The following is a 24,383-nucleotide window of genomic DNA, read 5'->3' as shown; positions in this document are numbered from 1 at the left end:
ACTTTAAATTACATTAAAGCGTGCCTCAAACGTCCCAAATTCTATTCGAAACGTATCTTGGACGGCAATATTTCCTCCCACATGCGCAATATCTTAAATTCCATTCCGAGCATCGTCTTCAAGTTGAAACGCTGTCTCAGCGCAAAGAACCGCTCGTTTGAAGTTTGAAGCCATTCAGCATCATGTGAAATGAAGTTGTCAAAAATGACATTATTTCTAGAGCAAAAGTACGCATTTGGAGTAGCAAATATGAAATAAAAACCTTCATCGAACACGATCAAACCAGCTACCCGAGCTGTCAAGGGCAGAGATCGGAAGCAATGGCGTCCACGTTTACACATTCGACTTCCAGTTTCTGTTGCTGGATTGATTCCTGAGAATTTTATGTGTGTTTTCCTTTTGTTTCTTGAACTTGCTGTATTGCAAATGCTTGACCATGTACGTTTGCTCTTGGTGAACTGCTAGCTTGAAACGCTTGCATCATTGCAAGGGATAGAATGTAACAATGTTTCCGAAACCTTTCGCACAAAGATGTTGGCGTGTATGTAAATCAGTGTCAGTGGTTTCGAGACAACACCACATCCTTACTATCACAGTACAGAAAAGATCGAAGGAAGATGTGCACCCTCAAAACCGCTCACCTGTACTAGTACGATGTTTTGCAATTTGGTTCACTCGACAATTACACTTGCCTTTTGGTGGCGCTTGTTCTATCTTCAAAGAAACCTGATTCCCGTTCCGATGCTCCCGGTGTTCGAACCGATAATGAACATTCTGTCAAACTGTCGGATCTAGCCGTCACCGGGCTTGAGTAGGAGCCGTTTGGTGCGAGACCAGAATTTTCCCTTCCAAAGTACGGACCGAAAGAGGTTACGAACGAATGAAGGAAAATTATTGGCAACATTTTTTCGAAAACGGTTGCAAAATGTGTAGTCTTTTTTTCCAAATTTGTATGCCTTTTAATCGTCCGAATAAGATTAAACAGATGTTGCTTTCTTAAGACGTCAGGAGAAAGTGCACTTGAACGAATGAAATAGAGCACAACCAACTTATGGCTAATAAACTTGTTCAAAGTTTTTTGTACATTTCGTGTTTCTGTCTGCACCAGACATCACTTTGTACATCACCATACACGAGAGTTATCCCCATAAGCCATATTTCATGCTAACGATCACTTGATGATTTTTCACCAAAGACAAAAAAAAACAAATGTGCTGGCGGGAACTGAAATTTATGAACTGATGTATTCATTTGTATTGCTTTCATCATGAGCGAGGATATCGGTTGAAGAGACCGGCGGCAACACGGGACAGCAACCTGTCAATTCACCATCAACCATCATCAATCGTCATGACATGCACCGTTAGGTTCAGTGAGTGAGTTTACGTACATGACTACTTAAAAATGAACGATAGGCTTTAACATCGCTTCGGTCGAATCACAGCAAAACCACATTTCAACAATACTCCCTCTTCTGTCACTCCATACGGAGATCCTACGGACGCTAGGGATATTGAACTCTCGATAAGCACCAGCGACTTTGATGAACTACAGTACATCCATTCCTCCCTACCGCACCGGCTCACCCGTCGGCACCCGATTGGCAGATAAATGTTAATTAAAATTGTTTGAAATGTGAAATCCCTTTTCTATTGCGTGCCGGGACACAAGTTAATGCTGGATGGCATACATCAATCCGCCGCATATTAACGCACATGGAGGTGATGCGTTGTATGGGATTTCCTTTCGGGGACGTCTGAACGTTTTGTGTTTGCTTCGTCTGTTGGGGTAGAATATTCCAGCGCTGCTGATTACTGAAAGCTATTGTCATTCGTAATGATTAAATTCTTGTCAAACGAAGGCTTAAGCCGGTATGGAGACGTTGCTTTTTGTCAGTTTAAAAAAAAAAAACCTCACCATAACCGTTCATTTCGGTTTGCTTTTGATGCCTGCTCAACGATTTTTGTCTGCGTTTCTTGGACGGGGTTCGGTCCTCCGACTAATTTACTAAAAGGTTACTCGAAACATATCATAATGATTCTTTGTAGCAGAAGTCTCTATCGATGGAGACGCCTAGTGAATCAAGTCACATTTACAAGGATGTGGACAAATAATATTTGGAGAAAATTCTTATTGTTCGATCCTACGTTAAATTTGATCCCGTTTTACCACAAAATATCTCACAATATGTTAGGTGTCAGTCAGGATTTCCTATCACTTCGCCTTGTTCTTCATATGGTGTCCGGTGGTCCGGTGTCATTCTCATGATGTTTTCAACCAACAAGAACGTGATTAGCCTTGCACAGATATTTGAACTCGTTGTCGTCTTGTAGAATTAAATTTGAAATCAAAATCACACCGGACCACCTGAATGGAGCTCGAGTCCTCCATGTTCAACGACTATAATATTATGACGAGAACCCGGTGACTTCGTCATCAGTGACTTTTACGAAGGATTGCCAAAGAGATAAATATACATCTATTAATTTACATTAAGTCCCTTAATCTTTAGAAAGGTTTGAATTGCGCATCATAAGATCTTGTTCTTGGTGTAACGACATATTACTTGATACCAAACCAGCTTTGGCTTAGTAAACTTATTTTACCACGTGCCAGATAGTCAGTTCTTGCTACGGGAAAAGGGTTCAGATGAAATTTTATCTAGGTCGTGTCGTATGGGACCAACGGGCCCCAATAAAATTGTACTACAAGGATTATTTATCGATGTATTCGAAGGTCTATAGCATTTCTGCAGCAAACGTAGTAAATAAGTATATTTTTTAGCATAACAACTATGTAAAGCACTTAATTATCGACATAAACAGACTAAAAAAGTTCTATTAGACGTACGAAAGCTGAAAATAGAATCTTGAATCAGCAGAAATAGAGCCAAATCAATGATCGTGAATCATTTACCGGGCGAGAAACGTGTTTCCAATCAGCTTCAGCTGTGAGACTTGAAGGAACAGGGAGACCAGATGAAACTGGCTTGGAGTTTACACCATGTAACCATGTCTCCATGTGGTTGCACCCGTAGACATGTGGGTGGTAAAATAGAATGGAAAAATCATGAGCAAAAGACCACTGCCTCCAACCGGCCCAGTGACTAAGCAGTACAAAAAAAAAAAACCTTGCAAAACCTTAGTGCATTTACCAACGATGTAACGGTGCAACTTTTGCCGGTTGGTTGAGTTTTGATTGATTAAATTTCCCTCGGATTCCCTTGTTTTGTGTTTTATTTTTTGCACATACATTCCCCATGAAAAGAGTGCTGTTGAGTGGAAAATGTTGCAGGCCAACAGATGAAAAATAAGAACCGAGAACAGGAGAAGATGTGTCACTGTGTCGCTGCCTGGGTTAGAAGCAGACGCTTTCTTTGTATTGAGATGATTTTTCGTGCTTTATTACTTTTACTACCGACTTGCATCGCAGTCGAGTCGACATGGCAAGGAAGCCATCTTTCGTAACAGCCTCATGAAAGGAAAGCGCCGCGGTCCACCAGTACGTGTGATTATTAAAAACAATAAAACTAAACCACAAATAGCAAACCGGCTCGAATGGAAACTCCCGACACGTTTGAACAGCACAATGGGCGGAAAAACGTCGAAATTATGTTATGGGGGTAAAATTGCAGCTCGATGACACGGAGCGGTTTTGTTTTTTTCGCTGGAGCGAACGGTGTCTCGACTTTTCAGCGTCTTGTTGTTTCCGCATTTGAAATTCCAACACTCGCGTCCTTCGGGTTGATGGGTCGGGAGAACATCAGCAAAAACAAAACGGGAAAACTATTCACATTAGCGATCGTACAACAAGTTGGAAACCATTTACAAACACACTCACACACACAGACATTCATCCACAAAGTAAAACAAAAAGCAAGTGGCAGACTCACAGTGGGATGAATATTTTACTCTCCTGACGTCGAGACAAGCTGCTGGCGAATGTGGGACAAAGTGTTACAAGAACAGTAAAAACCATGCCTACGGTACGGCACGAGCAACACGGTTGATGGTGGCTTGTTTTTCCACAATAAACCACATACTTCTGATGTCCCCGCACTAGCATGGTTCGAAGCATTGAAAAGCTGGCCGTGCTTAAAATAATTGCAAAACTAAAAACACGAAGCATAAGAAGTGGATTGGTGGCGACTGCAAAATTGTTTCGATTGTGAACCTCCCAGCATAAAATCTACCTACGAAAAGCAGCATGATTTATGTAAGAGCAGATCAATGGAACTTTCCATGGAATGCACTGGCAGGAAAAACATTTTCACAACGTAAAACTAATAATTCAAATTGTTCGTTTGATGTACAACTTTTGCCTAAGGCATTTATGTTTAAAAGTTGTTTCTGACTTTGGTTTATTGTTTGTATAGTGTGTAGAATGACTTAGTTTTTAATTCATTAAGCACAGACTGGTCGTAATTGCTGTGTAAAATTAGTCAAACGTAAGGAATTCTCCATTGTATTGTTTAATGCATTTCCACAGATAATTTGTACTGACATTTTCATATAAATACCACGAGTTTGCATAGCTTCAAAAACTTTCTTCATTACAATAAAATGATTTAAAAAAAAAATATTTCATTAAGCATGGGCTGTCGGAATTGTTTCGCTCAAAATTCTTGAAAGATAAAATTAAAACAGCTTTTCCATTACGCATTTGCAATTTGCTCTGTTTCAACTATCCGGCGTGTGTAAGGTATTTCGCGATAATGCATCTGTTCTGATGCACATTAAAATTTACACGGATTATGCGTGGCTTGCGCATACATCAAGAACGTGTATTTCAATGCGTTAAAAATAACTACATTCCATCGGCTTAACCGCAGGGTTTCTCATTGCAAAGCGACAAAAGGCATTATGATGTCCCCGATTACCATTGCTATCATATCAATTAAGCGTTCCGACAGGCACGGTTTTTCCCCGAACGGGAGAGAGAGAGAGCCCCACGGAGGATTCAATCGAATGTCACGGGAATTACGCGCTTTTCCATTAATGTGCATACTTCGCTTGAGCGGCACTCCACAGAGTGCTTTCGGTGGAGGCGCCCGGTATGTTGTGGTGCCAACCATCGTTGCTGGTAGGGATTTGCGTTGTTTATATAGGCCGCTTAAGCTCGCAATATATAAAGTACGAACCGGCACCGGAACCATAGGGTGACAGTATATTATTCTTTCAATTTCATTCTCTTTCCTTCCCTTTTGGTCTTGCACTTGTGGGTGAGACTAGCGGTAACAAGCAGCACGATTGTAGGTTTCTTTTACAGTTTACAACCTTAAGCACCACTCGGCTGGGCAGGTATGGAAGGAACCCATTGGAAAGGAAAGTAATTTTTATTCCCAAAAAGAGAGCAAAAAAAGGTCAGCTCAAGATCCCGGAGGAAAACGGAGCAACTAACATTTGCCCCCAGAAAGCACCCTCCCTTCGTGTCGCTCCCCTTCGTGGGAGGTAGTGTGGAATGGGTTTCTTTCACCAGAAATAAAAAATTCTCCAAGCATTAGTGCAAGGCGGTGGCTTGAATAGATATTTATTGAGGATTTACCTTACCTTACCCAAATCCCCCGGAGAGATAATGCCGTGCGGTAATATTACCTTTGGGGGACGGGTGTTGTATCGACCGAAAGGAATGAAGAATATCGGTCGCTTTAGCTTCTCTTTACGATGATCTTTCTGCACCCCATCAATCGATAGGGGATTGGTGTGTTTGTGTAAAGCGGCCAAAGTGTGAAGGAAAGCAAACATACATTCAGCAACATAAGTTGCGCGTATGCAAAGCTGTTCTAAATTGGCAGCGGTTCAGTTTGCTTTGGAGGGCTTGTTAGAGGTTAGCCAAAGTTTCAAGTCTGTACTAATCCTGGTTGGAAAGGTTTTCGCTTGAAAAGTTTTAACTTTCACATAATTCGGTTCTGCAATCGTTGGTGATCTTGGCTTATTCTTCCTAGAGACTGGCTGCATGTGAGATTTATACATTGATTCACTGATAATAAATCAAAAAGAAGAGTTAGTGATCAAGAAAAACTTGTTACATCTGTCGGCTTTGTCTTAATGGTGTCTAACATGGTTTAGTCCTAAAAATTAAATAAAAAAAATTAAAAATTGAAATTAATCCTAAATCCTCACGTGCTATTGGGTCATAAATTACTGTCTATTGTCTGTCCTATTACATTATTGCTCCCTTTCGCCCCCCGTTCCCTTCCCCTACTGCTTAATTAATTAATTACTACTTAATTTCATAATTAATAATTACTGTTGCAGTCTGCTCTGAGTTTTCTGTAAATATACTACAAACCTAAACTTATAACAACTTGCTTACTTTCAAAAAAAACTTTGCTAATAATTTCAAAATGTAAAATAAATGTTTCGTCACAAACATTCGGCTCTAAAGCACATATTAACGGCTTCCCCTCAAGATACATGACAAAAAGTGTGAATTGATGGAAATATTTCATCCAGTGAAAGAAAGCAAATGTAACGAACGGAATAAAAAAAAAACCAGTAAAAGTGATATTAGTTTCGGATTTTCCAACAAAATCCAGCTGCAACACCGTCACAAAAGTGTCTGCCGGGCGGGAGAGCTTCGCCGTCGAGTGTAAATGAAGCCAAGGGTGGGCTATGAACGAAGTTGTTAAAAGTCTTCTTGCATGTAGTATTTTTTTTGTTTGTTGCTCCATTTGCTCCCCACAAAACCAAAAATACAAATCCCGAAAAAAGGGTGTTTCTCGACGGCGGAAGCCATTCTAAATGAAGCCGAAATGAAGGAAAAGATTTGCAATCGGTTTCGATATTTTGTGTGACTGTTCACGGCTCGAGTGCCGTATTGATACAGAGTTTATTGCTTTCACGAGCGGGGAGACAACAAGGGTATGCGGCTTCACCAAAGCATAGAACGAGTGAAACCCCCTTCTCAGTGTCGAGATTTTTGCGCTCGGTCGTGAGGAAGGAAGCGAAATGTAATTGCAGTTTAATAGTTTGTCGAGGGTGAAAGGACGCACCATACGAAGCATTTCGCCCGTTTTGACGATGCTAAAGTTGAAAACTTTCCAACCCGAGAGTCTTCCATGCGCCTTAAACTGGAAGGCGAAAAATACACAAACCGAGTAAAAAAAAAGTGAAACTGTGTGAAACTGCTGTGGGGCAAAAAGGATGATGGCAGAACTGAAATTAAAATTCCTTCACCAGTTGCTTGCCCGGAGCCGAGGCAGGGCAACAACAGAGATGGTTTTTGTGGTTTTTTGTTTGCAGAGCGGCCTTCACCAATGGTATCCTACCCCGCCCGAGCGGTTGGAATGTTTTGGCTGTAACATTTCGGAAAATTGAACACATTAAATATATAAAGCGCCTTTTTTGCACAGGTTCAGCAAAGCATAAATATTCCAAAAATTTTCTATGAAAAACCAACCAACGTGACGTGAAACCTTTTCGGCAAACGGCAAATGTAGTTCCAACGTCAACAAAAAGAGGAATTACAATAGGGCAGCTAGACCTTTCGTATCCGAAATAGTTTTAGTTGCAATAAAAAAGCGCAAACATAAATTTGTCAACAAAAGAACTAAATCACGCATGAATTAACTTTTCTTTTTTTACATCCTCATCGAAAATAGTATTCTTCACTTCTTCACAAAAAATCATTTAATGCAAAGAGCTACAAATATGAAAGTGCTTTTTCATATTTGAAAAAAAGATCTTGCATTTGCTTTGTATTTTGTTTTTAACGGGGTAAATATTCAAACACTCTCTAAAATTCAGAATAAAAACTAAATATTCAAGAATTTCATACAATTTAAATGCAACCATACATTGAACATTAAATCATGATATAAGCAATAAAGTGTTTAATTGTACAAAAATACTAGCGTGTGTTATTAGGCACAGGGCCCACGTGAAAAGGTGTCACTAAACCCCAATATTGGCAATAAAACTAGCCAAAGCCTAGCAAAACGTAAACCAAGCACATTGAATATCGTTTTAATGCCTGCAACCAAGATTACAGCAAACAAACGGGATGTACTGGATGCTGCGTGGTATGGATTAAAGTGTTTGTCTCCTGGGTAACCTTAATCCTGTCCTTGCGTTAGCCGTTAAGCTTTCTTCGCCTTCAGGCCAAGATTGCTTGAATAATACATAGAAAAAGAAACGTACAAACGCCAAACGCTTTCAAGATTCTTATGTTACTTAGAAGAGAAAGAAAAAAGTCTGGAGGCGGCCATCATGGAGGCGCCTGGTCGCTGGTGATCGACGAGGTTTTATTTTCCCTCCCCAAGCACAGAACACGGCGAGAAATCTTTCGATCGATTGAATCCGTGTATGTGTGTCATCCAAAATACCTTCAGCATCGTAAAAGCCAAGGAAAAGCCCAATTTATCATCCATCCATCGTTTGCCATCAAATGCCGACCAGTTGAGCGAACGGAATTAATAATGCATATGTTTGCTTCACGTTTGAGCACATCGAAGCTGAGCGTGAAATCGCTGCCCTGTGTGTTTGTTTTATATGTGTTTATGTGGACAAACACACACGCATACACACACATGCATTGGAAAGACAAACGAACCTCCAAACTGGGAAAAATAGACCACCTGCGATGGTAAAGGCGCCAACCGGACCTCTTCAACCGGTGCAACTCCATCATCGGGAAACAGCACGTTGAAACAGCTGTCCGTCGACGGTACGCCCTTTCACTCACTTGTTTCTCTCTCTCTCTCTCTCGCTCCCGTGTACCGTTCATACCAATTCGCCACCAAAATACTCGACTCGAATCATTTATCTTTCCATCGTTCAGATGACCTACAAAAAATACCAACTGCACACATCACCATGGCTACCCTGCGGGCTAGCCATGCGTCGGGAATACGCTGGAAACAAAGCATTTGAGCATCTGAGGCATCCAAGTAGCGTACGAGGGAGTAGACATTAGATGGTAGTGGTAAAAACGCAGTGCTAGAGGTAAAAATCGATTTCCATCCTCAGTCACTGGCGCGTCCCGTGTATGGTGTACTCCCCCGTACCTCGTGAACTCGTTAACCACAGTGCCTACGGAGAGCTGGACACTTTTAACTAAACTAGAGAAGCTACAGTACGCGTGTGTTTGTGTGTTTCTTCATTCGTTCCATCCCACCCCAAGCACCTTATCGCTCCGTAGAACAGAATAGCATTGTATGGCGAAGGAGCGAGAGAATGGGTCACCAAACAAAGAAACCCCACAATGGCTGCCACGGTGAGGTAGTACCGATGAAAACGTAACCCTGCCACTGCCACCAGGGAACAGGTGAGAAGCCTGCCGCGGGAGCGGCAAATGGTGAAACTAATTCCCTTTTCTTTCCCCCCAAAAATGAGCGGAGATGTTTTTACTTACATTACGAATCGACGAACGCAGGCAAAAGGCGACGAGTTGAGCGGCACTCGGGATCTCGGTGGTCGTTTACATAATCCGGAACGGCAATCGAAAAATGACGTCCCCTAAACGGTGCTTCACAAACCACGCCATACAGGCCGTATTTTGTAGTTCAATTTTCCAATTTCCTTCACTTCCGTTTGCAGCTTCCTCCTGTTGTGGGGATGGGTAATCACAACAATATCACAGCGGAAGCAACACGCAGGGACACACGCACACCAGAAACACACAAACGTAGTCACTCTCGACGAAATTCATACGCACACAGTAACGGGTACGCTTAATGTTGGAAAAAAGGGGCCATTTTTATGTCTTCCTTCATGGCCCATCCTCTGTGAACGTGAATGTCCGCGAACACACCGTGAGAATGATCGCGAAATGGGCCTATTTCCGGCTGGAATCATAAATCTTTTCCACACAACAGCTAAACACACTATCGACACATGCATGCACTTGCATGTACACAAAAGGACACACCGACAAACACATAAAAACCTCCTGGCGAGTAGAATCGAACAAAAGTACCAATATTTCGGTGCAATAAAATGCCAATTAACTAGCTTTTCTAGCCATCGCCAAATCACGCGAAATATCTACAGCTTTTTGTGCGGTTGGCAAGGAAATGGGTTTTCCCGTGCACATTGCAACCCCCCAGGACGTTGTACGAGAGAGAGAGAGCGCGCGCGTTCACGAAAACGACCCGCAAAGGACGAGACAACGACGACGACGTGCGTTAATGTTGTTAATGTTGGTTAGTGTGGATGCCCGCGGATTGCTCCGTTGAGCATGTGTGTGTGAGTGCTTTGATGCTGGATGCTGCTGCTGCTACTGTTGTTGTTATCCATTTGCACCTCATTCAATGTAAAGCAATCAGGTAATAATTTGTAGCAATTCCGTTTTGTTCGCACCATCCACAACCCAGCTCGTCACTCTCGCGCACTGTCTCGCTCGTGGAATTGTTTGCTGCAGCCACAGGCAATGCACACAACGTTTGTTGTAGTTTGGAAAGCGTTTTTCGCCAACAGAATCACATCTTCTACGCACTTTTACCACATCGTCCCGCACAGCACACGGCGTTGGTCGTGTTTTTCATCACCAAACTAAACGGAAAACCTTTGAAAAATCAGTGTTCGTTGGCCTGTAACATCCGCCACATCGGGAGGAAATTCGATTCCGAGTATTTCGGGCCCCCAATGCGACTGTGTATGGTGGCGGGTGTGAGTTGCCAAGCAGCGAACGCGCACCGTGTTGAGTTTCAAAACATTGGTCACTCATCGACCAGTCCGTGAGTGACGATGGTGAGAGATTTTCCGAGCCATTTTCCTCATCTGTCAAAAACAAACTTGGGTAATAATAAATTATAAACAATGAAAGGAAAATTAAGGACGTGTATAATACGGTTTTAAAAACAATTATTTAACGCATTAATATAGCTGTTTCTCAGCTGTTTGAGCACCATTCATATACCTTTGTTTGAACGAAATGTCAACTCTCCCCAAAATGGCAGGGCTGTGCAAAACATTCAAGTAGGCGTGAAAGCTCCATATTGGGGGAAAACGTCACCAGCCATTGCAACTTGTTGACAACAAGGATGTTAAACTTTTTTTTACGCAATGACGCCCTCGCCCTCCAAAGTGCGTGACAGAAACCTTCCGATTGGAGTGTTTAATGACGAAAGATGATTTGTAGCCATGAGGAGAAATTGCGTGGCCGATAATAGCGCAGGACAGTTTAATTATACTTTTAACGGTTCCTTTCGCTTTGTTCGGTACCGGTTGCATGCTTGGGTGGATGAACGGTCACTTTTCATGCTGCACAACGATTCCTCGCAAATATAAGCTATGTTAAATGAAATTTATTGACGTCCCTTTATTGTCACCTCCTGCTGATAGAAAACGGTTGGCGCTATTCATCAAATAAATTGTCGCCTTTGTGATATTATTACTACTTCGCTGTTCCGTGAGTAAAGCGGTTGCAAACATTTTTTTTTACATTTTGTGACTTTTGTTCACTGTTTACGAATAGAATAGGGGCGCTTCTTGCTCGTTGTTTGTTTTTTACTTCAAATAATTATTTTATTTAATCACCCATTACGTGACACCGTTCATTTGGGGGGTTTAGTGAGCCGTGTGAGCTTTTCTATTTAGTTAGGCAACTTCGAACGGATTGCTGCACGTCAATAATGCATACCCCCGACGTTGTGTGTGCCATGGATCGTACGCACATTCTTTTGCTCCCTATGCCATCATACCCTATGCAACCTGTGAATGTGTTCTTCGAGAACGTGCTGTACATGCTAGGAGAGTTTAATCTTGTAAACCCCCCGATCGTGTGTAGGTAACGGATTACCTTTTGCAATTGCACTGTACTGCATTCTTGTGTAAGATTTGCTTACATTGTAGAATTTTGTTTACAGTTTCCGTTTTATTACATTTGAGAAATGCTTACAAATATATAAATTAGTTTCATCTATATGCCATTCTTTTGCTCTGTTCGTAGTTTACCATTCAATCGAAACACGTTTACCACATTTACCCTGTTCTTCGTTATCATTTTCACTTACTAATTAACATGCATAGCAATTTCCTGATTTCCTGAGGAACACAATCTAACCACCTGCCCATTCATTACTTGCACTTACGCACGGCCCATAAATGGGCATTAATTCTCCCTTTCCCACAAACAACAATCTAACAAACAAACATGCGTTGGTTTCTTCGCATCTTAATAGTGTCTCTGTAGCTTTACATCAACCTTTACAAACATGTACCCTGTCATGTCTCTTCACTCTATCTGATCCTTAAACCACACATTCTTCTGCGATTTAGTGAACCATGGTTTACATTTTGCACATGATTTCTAAATAATGTCTAAAGAAAACAACGCTACTTCTTATACCACTAGAGACAATCATTTAAGCTCCTATCGCAATTTGCAGGTATGTAGGTGTAGATGTGGAACTGTGTGTGCGCCTATGGTGAAAGGGAATAACAGCAGGAAATAGCTTTCCTTTACTGAAGGGAAGAAATATTACAACAGCTGCTCACCATAAAAGGTAGCCAAAGGATAATAAATAAATCCCTTTCACATTTAGCTTGTGCCATTCGTTTTAATTTTTCTCAGTTATTTGTGTGAGAGTATTTTTTTTTGTATGTTTCTCTCAACTAATTCATATTTTCACTCATCAGTAGTTTGTATTTACGTTTGTTCAGCAATACCGTAGCGTTTCTCGCGATTGTTTCCCTCTTTGCTTTGTGAGCAAGGACAGTCTGTTTTAATCATCAATTTGAAAAGTAGTGACTTTCAATAATACTTATATAGATACGCAACAAAGAGATAGATAACAGGCCACGGTAGGGTTCGAATTGTCCATTGGTAGGTAAAAGAAGATTAGGGAAAGTACGTAAACCACATTTCTGTTTTCTTCGCACAAAAGGTTCCTTTAAAAAGTTTAACAATAAAAACCTAGGATCATGAGGCGAGAAAAGCATTTTTACTTTGCATATAAGTGTCTTAAATTCCTTGCTTCGTCTCATGAGATCTAGTCAGAGAGTCACTAGAATGTATACTACGAAACGAGTTTAACGAAATGCTGGATGCTAGAGAGATGGTTCGCAAGCGTAGAAAATAAAGTAATGAAAAAGAAAACACCGGTTAGCACCTGTCTTTTGCTCAAAACGTTAACAATCGAAGGTTTTTCTCGGTGTCATGCAATGGACAGAATTACTTTCTTACTGCTTGTCTCACACTACTAAATTAACCATAAATTAGATTAATCATCATCCCACTCTTTTCGTCTCTATTGCCTTTACTCAACATCGTGCTTGGAGCAATAGACGACGTGCGGTGTTCGTCATTTATAAGCCATCCTTCGCCCAAACAAAACGTGTGTTTTAAACGATTCTCGCTCACTTTCCCATCCCCTATCACTTTACAGCTACGTAGACTTAATTTGTAAAAGGGATTAAGTTTTGAATTTGATATAATCTATTTGCACCATATTATTTTGTAGTGTTCTTTTAGCTGGTTTTTCCTGTTCACATTTTTGCTTTATTTTGTAGAGTTTAAATGTGTGCTTTATCGCCGCGCTTTATTCTGGCGAATCACACGACGCCCGTGATACACTCATTCGATCTAGGTGCACCTACGCTACTGTTAAGAGGGCAATATGTTTTGAACGTATTACTTTTGTTTTTACAAATTTATATTTCAATGCTTGTCATACTTTTGATTTTTGTTCACAAATCTTTTCTCCACGCTCATTGTATACTCATCGCCATCTGTCGCCATCTACTCAGTATGGCCTATTTAACAGAACGTAAGATGTGCTGCACATTAATTAGCTAAACGTAAAACGTAAGAAGTATCCTTGCCTGCTAAGCAGACAGGGTAGGTATGAAAATAATTCCATAAACATTGCTAACCTCTTCAGCTGCAATGCGCGATAAAGCAGAGATTTTAAGAACGAGAAAGTAACACTTTGAGAAATGCTAGCGTCAACAGCAATAGAAACAATCCCGTCTCCCTCAGCAGCATCTGCAGCAGGGTTGACAGCAGGAGAACGGAATCTGGTTCACCAGCGTCACTACCGACCGCATCACGGGCGATCGCGTCCGTGTCCGGGGAGCTGAGATCGGGAAACAGTTCCGCCTACAACGGTGTATCAAGCATCTCAATGATGAAGTTATCGAGCTGCTTGTCGCCGAGCAGCCGCAGGAAGTTTAGATGATCGATACACTTGAGGCTGATCGAGCGTAGCGCTGGCAACCGCAGCAATAGCTGTGCGAATCGACCATCCTCCGACGGGTGCTGCGTTTTACAGTACTCATCCAAACAGGCGTAGATCTTCTCTCGCATCTGATCGATCTCTTTTCGACATTTCAGGCCTCGGATATCTAAAAACAATACCCATACAGTTAGTGTTCCTTGTTTGTCATGCTGCAAACGTTAGATACGTACCAGAGTTAAACAGTATGATAGCCTTAAGAATGCCCAGTTCGGCCCGGTTCACGTCCAGTCTTTTCATTTTGATCGCTAACTCGCACAGGATGCGATCGAACAGTGAATCAACGCCGGCTTGTTGAGCACTGTTTCGATGCAGGGTGAAGTTCGGTCCCAAGCACATTAGTTGCGGCTGTCGGATAGTTACGCGCCCATCGTTCCGGCCATCCGGCGGTCGTTCCGTTTCAATGTACTAGTGATAGGAAAACGAATTATTATTAAGTTATTAAGAAAAATAACATCCGACTCAGCTGTTCATCCTACGAATGCCTACCTCCATACTTCGCCATGCGACAGAAGCAATTAACATCTCGTTCCAACCACTGCGCAGCAAAGTTACCTGATCTTCGCGTGGAAGATTCGAAAAGTTAGGCAGCCGTCGTGCAAACTCGATTAGTTGGTAAATCTGTTTATTCACCATCTGACATAAATGCGACACAGCGCCCTGGAGGAGACACAGAACCACATTAAAATATTAACACACGTGTTTAACAACGAGTTGAGAAAGGCTTCATATGGTCTTACTTTGTATTCTGGTGGAATCATAGAATTCTGGCCAACTCGCAGGTATGGTATGGCGTTGTCACCACTCTTCTGTTCACCCAGCTGTTCAGCCTCGAGGAACCGATCAACCACGACATCCCGCACCGAGCTAGTCGAGTTGATTTCTTCCGTCTGTATGCAAGAGAAACAATACATAAACATTCTTTTGTAAAGGAGCCATCTAAAGCAAACTCCCCTCGGGGCAGTTTTGTCTTACCTTCATCGAAAATTTGGAGCTCCGTTGCCGTTCCTCCTGGACGGCTTCTCGCTTCATACCGCAAGCCAAACATTTCTGGTACCGGCAGTACTGGCAACGGTTTCTTTGGCGTTTATCTATCGTACAGTTTTTATCCTCGCGGCACGCGTACGACAGGTCCTTGCGTACCGTTCGCTTGAAGAATCCTTTGCATCCTTCGCAGCTGGAAGCAGACAGACATATAGCCGAACGCGTTATTAGAATGTTCCAACCAGGGGAAAATCATGAATAGAATTTCAAATATCCTAGCTTTATTAAATGATTACGGCTAAGAGGAGTATTACGAGTATTAAGAAGGTAGATCAGTCTATGAGTTGAAACATTTGAGTTCGGAATAAAATTTCTTGGAGCGTCCATTTTATTTTAAATTTATACCGAAGCTCGTAAGGCACTCCGTTCCAATTTAGCAGACCAAAATCGGAGACGGAAAACTTAAAACAGGATTTTGTTTTCAACTCAATTTCTTCATACTTAGAAGAAAAATGGAGAAGCGGAGATCGGATGTTTATGATCTTGGGTTGGTCTATTAATATATATCCTGTTTATGTCCAATATTCACAGTAATTTTCATGATACTTTAGGGGATTCTGCCCTTCCGTCGAAACCATGCCAGATAAAGGTGCACAGAAATGCAGAAGAAAATAGCTTAAATGCATTATTTAACGAACAGCACGCTTAAGTCGAAATGCAATGCAATAGTTTCACCATGTGTTTGTAAAGACTTCAAGATTCGTGCTAAACCGATAAATTCCGCCGCAGTCTACTAACAGGCGTTGCATGAGCAACATGCAAAATAGGAAATATTAATGGGATAGCATTAAAAGAATGTCAGCAAATGGGGAAGCACTAGGCGCGGGAAGAGCACTACCCCATATACCTGATGCTTCGTGCTGGTCGTTACTTTAAATGTCACGCGGAGTCAGTGGCGTCGTCATCGACGTGGTGGCATCGTCATCGACTCCGGTCCCGCGGGTGGCATATTAATTATCTAATGGAAAAACTGCATCCGACAGTGCAAGACAGCGGCCGGTTTGGATACTAACAGGGCGGCGGCGGCGGTAACAGGCACAACACGAACGCAATCCTCTGTTCCTCCGCTCCTCTTACGTACGTACATCACACCCATCGGCTACTTCGAAAGGAAGCAAATGTCGAGGTCAGATGAATAATTTTCGCGTTAAGCTGAGAGGTCTTCTATCGTTATTTTCCTCCCGCTCGAACAAGATGATGTTCGTTACTGCGTTCTTTTAGCAAACTCGTTCGAAACACATGGGGCCTTGGTCACAGCTTTATGTTCTTTTTCTTTATCGGTACAACAACCTCGAGAGGTCTAGGCCTACCTTTGCTGGCTTTCTTTCACTAAATTTACCCGTAACCGGATAGTCAATCCTGCGTACGGAGCTTTAAGTTAACCCACATCTAATATCTTTTACTGTTAACACCATTCCTCATAATCTTCGCCCGAGGGATGTATGAACAAGTACGGCCATAATGACAAAATAAACCAGTATTACACTGATGGATCATCCTTCGGAGGAGGGCATTGGCTTCGGTGTTTTTGATGACACCACCGAAGTCTTCTTCAAATTGAGGCATCCCTGTTCCGTGTTCACGGCTAAGTTTGCTGCATTTTTTTCACTGTTATTCACGCACTGTTATTAATAGCAGCGAGTCTCCCGGATCAGTATTTCATATTTACAGATAGCCTTAGCCACTGGAAATTCCAAGGGTTGTTAAGAGCAACGAATATTTTGTAGTTATAATTGTTAAGTTGATCGGCTCAATCTTCAACAAGGGCAGGGGGGAGAATGCACTGGCCAAACAGGAGAAGTGCTGGTCAAAACAGGCGCCACAGAGGGCGTTTTTTTACGACCGACCGACCATACGCCTAGACCATCTAGACCTAGACCAGACCTAGACCATCACATAAACAACAATAAATAGGAACAAAACAAACGAAACAAAAAAAAAGAAACAATAGGACAGATATAACGAAGAGCAACAATAGTACGATAAGAAAACCCCAAACGACATACAACCAAAAACCAATACAACCGAGTATGCCCGGGATAAGGCAATTTGCAAAGAGGAAATGCCTTGTAAAATTTGTATAAATGTTGATAATGTTGATAATAGGGCAAAAGCCGTCATATTGCAAGGAATAAATAGATAATAATTTCAGTTGTTGCCTTTTTTAAACATATTGCAGGTCCTTTGCATTCACCAAACGAAGATCATTCGCCTGATAAAATGGATCTATCTCTATTGAAGCGTTCAATTCATTTCGTATGCACCTACCTATAAACACCATAATGCTTGCCGCTGGCCCGGTCACCACAGATCGAGCAGAGATGCTTCGAGCCGCTGAGCGGATGATTAGGCGGGTACTGCTGCGTGATGTTGGAGGGTGTGTTGGGTCCACTGCCACCGCCACCGTTGCTTCCTTGCTGTTGCTGTGAACCTCCGCCACCGACCAGCATGTTCTGTTGTCCGCCGCCCGTACCATTGCCGAGCGCACCGCCGACAACAAGCGCATTTTGTTGTAGGACGAAGCCACCACTGCTGGGACTGCCGGGACCACAGTTGTTGCCGGGCGAGAACGGACCTCCGCCACTTCCGTTCAGCAGTGAAATGTCCGGCTTTAGGTCGGGCTTCAGATCAGGCGGCGAGAGCGGTCCCATGTGACCAACCAGGGCCGCATCGAAACCTGTGGGTAATGCGAAAAACAGACAGAGAGAGAGAGAGAGAAAAACGAATAAATATAGGCGCATTTGATGACATCATTCCCTTTCCAGCCGGGAACGGGACCGAGAGAGGGATCTTGTGGAGGTGATTTATGTTGTACGGAATTATGGCATATCGATGCTACGGGCAGTCACGAAAGGTGCCGACTGTTTTCATCCTAATTGGTTTGCTCTTTAGTCGGGTGGCGTGCAGATTTACAGCGTTGGCTGGTATATTCTAATCCCAAGAAATCGTATCATATCCCATTTCACTCAAACATCTAACTAGGACAATGAACTGAGCTGAATGAATGATTAGACGTTATTGATTGATCGTCATCCGAAATGACAGAAATACGTAGTTAGTTTTTAGAAATAATTATTTTTTAGAGTTAATATTGTTGTAAGCAGAAATATGTAGTAACCCTACGACATCATAATCTGATAATATGATATGTAACGATAATAATAACGACATTTAAAAGTGCTCAAGTTTTCACATATTAAACGTTGATTGGATTAAAAAAAATAATAAATAAATAATCATCTGTCTGAACATCTGTCTCATAAATGATATAAATAAAATAAATAGATTAAAACACACCGCCCGTCGCCTGGATGACGGGTGGGGGTGTACGTGTTTTGCATAAAAGAAAATCCTTCCAGCAACAATGACAAGCAGCTCGGTGGTAGTGGTTACCGTTGCTGCGGCATTTGGTTAAGTAAGTGCACCGATAATGCACCAGATGCAACATCGTCGCCGGTTTAGCGCTCGCTCAAGGTGAAGGGAGAATTCCGACGCGCTCGTAAATGTGCGCCAAGAGGCACTGAGACAAAAACGTCCAAAAAGGGGGATAGCATGGAGCGAGGGCGCGGGAGATAGATGCAGAAATATGCAAAATGGAACAGGAGAGCCGACCGTAGATGTGAAGCAGCAATGCTAGGGGCCCTTTGAAAAAAAAAAACAAGGTCTTTTGGCTTGGCTTTTTACTGCTACCACCCACTTTACTTGCATCGTTGGTCCACCCGGCCCGGGTGCATCACAGCAGTACTAAACGAAACAGTTAGCACCGCAGTAGTCATGAATATGCATTAGACGTTCACTTCCCTTTTGCTGTCCCCACTGTGTCGGTCCCCCGTGACCATTTCCGTTCGTACTCTATCTTTGTCCGTTGTGGTCATTTTTTTCATTGGCGTCTGCGTTCATGGTTTTCTACAAATGCGGGAACGTCGGGAAATAAGTAACGACAGTGGCGAAGCTACGATAATTTGTTCCTCACATAGCATCAATATTTGTCCTCTTCCTCAGAAATTCATCTTGCGACAACAGAGCATCATTTACATGCTCGGTAAAAGTAAAAGTAATTGAGTCTGATTGCAACAGCAAACGATGGTAAAACGGTCTGTAACTGACAACTCGTAAACGATCTTGTGAAAATGCATAACAATCATATCACACATTTTTCATTGCAATTATCAGCAACCAAACATAAATCAGCACACCAAATCCGTCGAAATCGAATGATTTACAATCACGAGCAGCTTCCATCCCGATATGTAACAAACCTATTTGTTCATTAAAATGAAGTGCAGCTGAAGTTGTGCGCTTCATTCATCCTTTGATCACGAATCGCGCCACCTCAATTGCAACATGCCGTAAATTATAATCGATGCATTGTATTTATAGGCAGACAGCTGCACAAAGCCACATAGCGCAAGTAATGAAGCAATGTATCTCGTGCCAGCTGCACTCGTCGGCAATCCTCGACAGCAACGCAACCACGAACGAACGAAACATGTACAGCCGAATGTTCAAAGGTGCATTAGAAGCAATCAGTTTTTGCAATCAGAATCGCTTCCGGTTGGCAGATGCACAGTGCGGGGGTACTGCAGGGGTACGGGTGTCTGTATATGTTTAATGCAGGATGCACTTTAATTCTAAATGATCCTCTTTGTTGCACCTTTTGCCCCTGGATATCCTTTTTGATGTTGCAAATGCGATCTGCAGGCTGCAGCGTTTGCACAAATGCACAAAGCGACGAAACAACGATAGGAGCGCGAAGCAAATGATGCAATTGCAAAGGTAAACAAAAAAAGAAAGAATCCATTTCTATTGCCCAAAGGGATTGCAATGTACTGCAAGCTGCCACCCGAAAGCTAAAGACAAAGGCTTAGAAAATGTAAGACAAAAGGAATTACAAATAATTATATTGCTACAGCATTCGTCTGTTGCAGCTGTGGATGGATGGTCACAACAGACCCCAAAATAACAAAAGGCACTTATTTATTATCACGTTGTGCGTTTTTTGTTTTGTTTTATTACACACTCATTACTTTTATCAACACAGTCCCGGATAGAAACCGGCTCTACATATACATCACCGCTGCATGTTAGACGACAAGGAGGGCAAATATTTTAGTGAAGAGAAGAAAACAAATGCTTTTAATACATTTATTCTCCACCTGCTGCCCTTTTTCGGCTGTGCTTTTGTGCCATGCACTGTAGATAATGTGCAAAAGACGCTAAGTGCATCTGAGGGTCCATTATGTTTGTTGCTTTCGTTTAATGCTCACGGCAACAATGTTTCTTTTCGTTGCACACACACATTGGGGCAGATGCATTATTTGGCTTGCGTTTTTGTTTTTTAACATATTTTGTTCAGTTTGTGTTTTGTTTTAATCATCCGCTTATCATCCACTTTGCACTTCAAATGTGTACTTCCGGTAACAAAAGTATGTAGAATGTTTAGCATAGAACGTGCAACAGAAATGCATAACTTGTAATAAGATTGTTTGATGGAAAGTCCCTTACTGTACTCCAATATTTTTCAATTAATTACAATTTTTCTATTTAAAACGTGGAAACGTGCATCCAACAAAATTATACGATTTTTTTTAATATTTTTTTATAATTAATAATAATTTTTAATAATCTTTTTTATTGTTAATATGTATTTTAAACCAAAATTACAATCATATCAACGTAGCACATGTTTCGTATAACAAATAAGGATTACAACCGCAATTTACACACGCATAGACCAAGGACGTATAAAAAATTCTCCTGATTTTTGCTTAAACTTATTAGCATATAAAAGCCGAAGGTCAAGTATGTTACCGATAGTTAATATGTCTAATGTTTGGTTAGTCACATACCTGGGAAGATTTTTGAAAATACAGAATGCCTTTGAAGGGTAAGGAGATTCTGGCTTTACCCGTCAGAAAGTTTAGTATTCTGAGCCAATGTGTTCTGGGTGTATATCAATGGACCTTTAACTTTACTAAAACAATTCCTCCCAAATGCTGTAGTAGCAGAACTTTCTTAAGTTACTCTGTTGAAATATTTCCAGTACTTAGCAGTAAGCTTATACAATAAATGCTGTCAGCATTGGCGTATATGTTGGTGGCTTTGGTTGAGTAATGTATTTCAGCCACATTTATAACATCTTATAGCAATTCCGTGTTCTGCAATATTTTTTTATTTGGATAATTCATCTTGTGATTTGAAACTAATTTGAAAAAAAAAAGTTGAATCCACAATGAAAGCGAAAGCAAAAACAAAGTAGATATTAAAAGCGAAAACAACCGATCCATCGAAGCGCCATTTAGTCGAGTAAACCAACGGGAGCATTGCATTACACACGCCCTGCAAACATACCTCCACAATTACAGTGCTACCCTTCGTTACCTTAAGACGAGGAACACAAGAAAAAAGGGGACGGACAGGCCGAACCAATGCAGTTTTGGCTGCGCTTCGGTGGTTATTGATAAGGTAAAATACCTTGAGCTTGGTCATGGTATTTTCCTTTCAATTTCATTCTTTTTTTTTCTTACTTTTCCAGTATCCTGTGCTTCACGATCCACCTCAGCATTACATGGGTTGGGTTATGAGCGAGATTTTTTTTTTTTTGGCTACCATTGCTTTACATGTCTTGCTGATCTTGCACCAACAATCAGCTGTGATAAAGAAGATATGATGTTTGAATAATTGAAAGCAAATGGAAATACGTATGGTTGGTGGGTGGGTGCTTCTTTCTGCTTTGATTACAAACCATCCCAACCACCGGCTGCGCGTGGCGTGCGTCACCAAAGCAGCGCGTATGTCCTTCACCTTTTGGAGTGGGCAGGGTGTTTGCACAGAGCAAATCTTTCTACTGCTGTTGTCGCTTCTCTCCTGGCTTGGGGCAGTAAACAATTTCACTGCGCTCCAATCGGTTTGGGAAAGCTTCTGCAATTCGCACTACAAAAAAACGGAACGGAACAGTCATGCGCAATCGAGAGATGAAATGAGAATGAGGTTTGATTTCGATGAAAGAAATAACACCATGGGGCGAACCAATAGGGTGAAAGGTAAAAACTAAGGCGCATTGAACATTGGGAAGAATAATCGCACCGAATGATGAACACTTCCACACATACACACCCAGGGTGATGGGTACTACTTTGGGCAAACTTTTGACGTACTCCGTACTCCGTTTCTGGCCCCATATCATGTAATCGTGCCCATTAGAAGGGATTATGTATCGGTGAAAAGCGAGAAAACAGACACCGAACCGTCACACGAAACATCCTTCCATTGGTCCTTGCAGGCAATGTACATAGCGCGCGCAGCCGTAATACATAAGAGCGTGCCGTCATTTATCGATTATGAACAACCTTCATGACCTTAGTCAATGCTTTTCGCATTGATCCTTCGCCGAGGTTCAAACCACCGTTTCACCATTCCCTGCTATTCGACGGCAAATCGGGTAGCGCCGTATCCTTTCCTTACCACTCCGTATTCTGCTGGCATGTGTGGTCATGGCAAAGCGGACCCTTGCTTCGTACAAGTGAATAGAGAGCATCGGTTAGGCTACCGCTTATGCCATTCGTGCAGCAGACGGTGCAACAGTTGCTGCAGTGCTTGATACTATTTCCAACAAATACCTCCACCACCTTCAAGGACGCAGGACTGGACGCGGCCTTCGCAAAATGTGTGGGGGGGCCAGTGGAAAAGGGTAATCCCAAGGATGTCGAATGACCTCGGTAAAGTTCGCGGTGCCGTGTGTGTCTTACGTCAGCACAAAACGGACGCTAAGGAATGTGTGCAAGCGCTGGAAGTGAATTCGCCCCCTGCCCGATGCTATGTACATCGTGCGGTTTTCTTAATGACATTCTTTGAGGGAAGCGCATTGGAAGGAGGTTCGCTTCGAGGGAAAATAAATATTGAACATGAAATAAATAATTGAAGGCTTCTCGTGCAGGAAACTGTATAGCAGGAACTTGCAGTCGTAACTATTGGAACTATTTTTAGAATTCTTCAAGGAACTTTTATGACAGGATGTGCAGGAGGTGGTCAAGAATTGATGTCTTTCTTATTTGAAAGACCAGCGTAGATCGATCGTATGTGACGCCACCATTTTTTTTTGTAAATATAGTATGAGTGTCCAACAAATCGTGTAGTGCTTGAAGAGATTAAATTACTTACAATTATTACAATTACAATTACTTAATCAAAGAAAATTCGAGGAGTTTCTGGCGTTGCACGCCAGGAAGTTTAGTATTCTGAGCTAATGTGCTGTGGGTGTATATCGAAGGACCTTCTGGCTTTCCACATTTCCTTTGATTTTGCTTTCGCTTCATAGTGCCTTCTTCTGTTGTAAAATTTTCCTTTACAATTTTCATTGTATTACACTTTTTTCAAATCAGTTTCGAAAAAGAAAAGCAACGTAATTCTTTAACTTTAGCTTCTATAAAACTTGTAGCCTTGTAGGCTGACAATTCTTGGGTATCGAAATATGTTAAATCAAATATTTTGTTGCTGATTACTTTTCGAATAGATTATAATAGTAAATACAACCCATTACATACTCAACAGTCGAAAATGGAGCCCTCACTCCTTCTCGTTCGGCGCATACAAGTACCTGTCAATCCGGCCAGTGACCGATCCCATCGGCCTTGCGCTTGAATGATTGCGGCCACCGACAGCATCGGTTTCTCCTTCTTTAGCATTATGACACACAACGGTTACACTGCAGCCGCGGTGCGAAACATCGACACGGGCTAGGCCAACTGTCGCCGGCGTTCCGAACGGTTAACCGCGCCGTGTTTCGGATGGCACTGTCGAACGTTTTACTTGGTTGCGTGGAACAACGAACGTAGCACCTGTTTTGTTTACCGCGACACACCGCACAAGCAAAATGGACCACCCGTTTATCTCCAATATCACTACACACTCAAGGGCTCGGGGCTATAAAAGCACACACACACAAAAACAACACTTAAAGTGAGCATTGGGAAGGGACGAGTAGAGAAAATTTGTAAGGATTCACACTTTCGATTTCTGCAACAGTTTCACATCACCATACGATGACGCCTCTCTATGACGTTTGGGTGAATAATTACTCTGCACCTTCCCAAAGCGATTCTGTTTGTCTTCACACCGCATACGCTACAAGCAAACGATCAGGGGAGTTTACCGAAGCACA

General features: G+C 42.0%; 1 protein-coding gene across 1 annotated transcript; it reads right to left on the bottom strand.

Moving 5' to 3' along the window:
• Positions 1 to 14,043: 14,043 nt before the first annotated feature.
• On the bottom strand, positions 14,044 to 23,907 carry LOC128709982 (protein ultraspiracle). The gene is made up of 7 exons (XM_053805021.1): positions 23,820 to 23,907; positions 17,492 to 17,900; positions 15,155 to 15,356; positions 14,920 to 15,069; positions 14,669 to 14,839; positions 14,353 to 14,587; positions 14,044 to 14,288 (listed from the first exon to the last, which is right to left on the bottom strand). The coding sequence occupies exons 1-7, from the start codon at positions 23,905 to 23,907 to the stop codon at positions 14,044 to 14,046; spliced, it is 1,500 nt and encodes a 499-aa protein (XP_053660996.1).
• Between the last annotated feature and the right edge of the window lie 476 nt (positions 23,908 to 24,383).

This window comes from Anopheles marshallii, chromosome 2, assembly GCF_943734725.1.
Source record: "Anopheles marshallii chromosome 2, idAnoMarsDA_429_01, whole genome shotgun sequence".
NCBI classification, from domain to species: domain Eukaryota; kingdom Metazoa; phylum Arthropoda; class Insecta; order Diptera; family Culicidae; genus Anopheles; species Anopheles marshallii.
The sequence above is the reverse complement of the archived record's forward strand: the minus strand, read 5'-3'. Positions and strand labels throughout refer to the sequence as shown.